Raw genomic sequence first — 3263 nt, forward strand, 5'->3', positions numbered from 1 at the left:
CGCGTTGCTGAACCCGTTGGGGGTGGATGGAGCCCCATTGATGGCAGTTGGCGAGTGGCTGCTCCCGTTCATCACTGGGGAGACAGGGAATGGGGGGTCAGAGCGGGTGGCTGTGCCCTGGCACCATGGGGACAAGGCTGGGATGGTAGGACCAGGGTGTCCTGCTGGGCAATGTGGGGCTGGCACCCCCTGGAGGGATTCAGGATTCTGGTGAATCCCTGGGGCTGCATCCTGGACTGGTGGGAGGGAAGGAGGGGATGCAGAGCATCCCCCAGCATGGTCAGGGCCTGATCCAGCTCCTCATCAGCCAAGCAGCCAAGGGAAGGGCTCCATCCTGCCCCTGCTCAGCACTCCCAGAGAGAACCCATGAGCCATTTCCCATGGAGCCCAGCCTGGCTTGCAGAATGCCACTGCCACCTCTGTCCCCACTGCCCGCTCAGCAAGGACAGGAGCTGCCTGAACACCACACACCAGCAGACCCCGGGGGGTATATTGGGGTACCAACCATCAGAGTGGCAGACCCTGCTCGCCTGCACCAGCCCCATGTGAGCACAGGGACCTTTTCCTGGCTAGCTCAGGTGACAACGGGTGTGACCCCTGTCCCGATGGCGCGGATGGCAGCACACAGCACACATGTCCTGATGACGGGGGTGACAACACATGGCATCCATGTCCCAGCCAGCACAGGTGACAACATGCATCACCCATGTCCCAACAATGTGGGTGACAACATGTGTCACACAGGTCCTGAGGTCGTGGGTGACAACACATGTCACCAATGTCCCAATGGCATGGGTGACAACACATGTCACCTGTGTCCCAGACAGCACGGGTGACAACATGTGTCACCCACATCCCGACGGCACGGGTGACAACATGCATCACCTGTATCCCAATGTTGTGGGTGACAACAGGCATCACCCATTCCCGGCCAGCACGGGTGACAACACGCGTCACCCATGTCCCGATGGCGCGTTGCCCGTGTCCCCCGGCACGCACGCGCCTGTCCCCACTGGGACCCCCCGCACTGACCTGGGGGTGCCTGGGGGTGCTGCCCTGCCCTGCCAGCCCTGCCTGCTCGGGGGGTCCCTCTCCGCTCGCTCTCCAGCCAGGCAGCGCCCGCCGCTCGCTGCAGAGGCCGCGCCCGCCGCTCGCTGAAGAGGTGCCAAAAATAACCCGGCGGCCACCAGGGCTTTATTCCCGTGACAGCTGCGTGCCCAAGTTGGACAGCACAGCACACGTGTCCCCGGGCCGGGTGGGGCTGGGGGTCCCATCCCCGTGACTGGCGAGGGGAGTGCCCCGGGGCTGTGGCTGCACTCGGCTCTCTCATGAGAGCGGGTGTTTCATTTTACTTACAAAGACAGACCATCGACCATTTCAAGCAACCATGAAAACGGCCGCGAGGCAGAAACGTCGGAGGGCCAGCGTCTCGATCTGCAAGCAAAATAAAACACGCTATGATGAGAGAGCAGAGGGGGCAGCTCTCGGCCCGGGGCCCTGCACGGGATGCTCCTCACCACGGGCAAAGCTGCCAGACCCACCAGGGAGCCGGGTCCCTGCGTCCCACCGCAGCCACAGGGAGGGTTCAGGGGATGGATGCTCGGCTGCCTGATAAAGTCCTGACAGTTTAGGGACCAGATGAGGTCCCCCAAGGCCAAGAACAACCAAAACACCGTGGTGTCCATGCCAAGATGCTCCATGCCCCCAGCCTTGTGTCTCAAACCCTGCTCCATGCTGAGCTGGGATGGAGAGGCTGCCTGCACCCCTGGCCCTGCATATTGAATCCTGCTCCGTGCTGAGGCGTGGCAGAAAGGCTGCCAGCCCCATGTCCTGAACCCCTCTCTGTGCTGAGCCATGGTGCAGAGGCCATTTGCACCCCTGGTCCCTCATCCCAGACCCAGCCACATCTGGGCTGCCACATCAGCACAGGGCTGGGATTGACATCCAAACCAACCAAGCACCCCTGAGCACCAGCTGATTTCTAGAGTCCAGAAGCGCTGCTGGGGGGCTGCAAGTGTCAGAGGATGGATCTTTGGGGTTGTTTTGGGGTGTTTTCTTCCCCACTGGGGTTTTTCTGAGCAAGAAACAGCCACGAGCAAAACCCTTGCACATGCACATGCCCAGGAAAAGTCTCAGCAGAACTGGAGCAGCTGCTGGCAGTGGCCACTGCCACACCTGCCAGGGGCCAGCCTTGTCCCCTGCCTGTCTGGATCCTGCACTGCCTGTGCCTTGTCCATCCATGTGCCAGGACAGTGACACCAGCACAGTGACAGATCCCTGCGGGTGTGCAATGAGCCCACGTGCCTCTGGTGCCGCCACCGCATTGGGCGGCTGTCCCCACTCAACCACAGAGACTGAAACTCCCACCTGGCATCCCTGATGCCACCACGCCATAGCCTGGGCAGGGCAGGGAGCTCCCAGCCACTGTGGCTGGCCATGACACTGCCCTGCCACCACTGGGTGCCACATGCAGAGGGACAGATGTGTCCCCACACGCGCGGGACGCGCCACGGGGCCATCTGTGATCCACAGAACTCCCCCAACCCCACCACCCTCCAACCACACTCTGCTCTGTGCCAGCACTTGGTGACAGGCTGGCAGGATGTCCCTGTCCCCAGAGACTCACAGGGCACTGCCAGCCATGGCTTGGCAACGTGCACCCAAGCAGAGCCTTGAGGCCAGGTGCTGTCACCCGTGTCACCGCCAGCGCCGCGCTGAGCTCCGAGCGCGCTGCCGGCCCCGGGTGCCGCGTGTCAGGAGGAGCTGGGGGCAGCCCGGGCTGGCAGCCCGTGCCCAGGGTACTCACTGGTGCTGGGAGTGAAGGAGGGGTGGCGTGAGGCTCCCTGGGCGGCGGGCGGGGGCATGCTGGGCGGCGAGGAGCGGGCCTGCGTCTTCACGTCGGCCGGCGAGTCGGGCATGGCGGCGGTCTCCGCGTTATCTGCGGGAAGAGGGCACGGGGAGGTGAGCAGGGTGTGCCAGGCAGGGCTGGGATTCCCTGGCAAACTGGGGTCAGGGGCACAGGGGACACTTGGGGACATCGGGCTGGCCTGGGCATCGCTGGTGCCACTGCAGAACTCAGGTAACAGGGACGGTGCCCGGTGTCCCGTGTGCCACAGGGTGGTGGGAGGGTGATGGAGCTGCTGTTCATCTGCACAGTGCCCTGGTGGGGACACAGTGCTGGCACCGCTCTGCCCCTGCAGTGCCAAGCCTGCCCCAGCCTGGTTCACACCACTGCTGTCACAGTGACACATCCTGGGAATTCC

General features: G+C 63.6%; 1 protein-coding gene across 1 annotated transcript in view; it reads right to left on the reverse strand.

Annotated features, from left to right (window-relative positions):
* The window catches only part of CBFA2T3 (CBFA2/RUNX1 partner transcriptional co-repressor 3), an 8040-nt gene extending 5040 nt beyond the window's left edge, over window positions 1-3000 (reverse strand). Inside the window, exons 1-3 of the mRNA XM_031060125.1 lie at window positions 2807-3000; window positions 1357-1434; window positions 4-74 (exon numbers count right to left, since the gene is read on the reverse strand). Of these exons, the coding sequence (XP_030915985.1) occupies window positions 4-74; window positions 1357-1434; window positions 2807-2918 (261 nt within the window). The 5' untranslated portion in view covers window positions 2919-3000. The remainder of the gene's footprint in view (window positions 1-3; window positions 75-1356; window positions 1435-2806) is intronic.
* Between the last annotated feature and the right edge of the window lie 263 nt (window positions 3001-3263).

This window comes from Geospiza fortis, unplaced genomic scaffold (genome assembly GCF_000277835.1).
Source record: "Geospiza fortis unplaced genomic scaffold, GeoFor_1.0 scaffold102, whole genome shotgun sequence".
In the NCBI taxonomy this organism is placed as follows: domain Eukaryota; kingdom Metazoa; phylum Chordata; class Aves; order Passeriformes; family Thraupidae; genus Geospiza; species Geospiza fortis.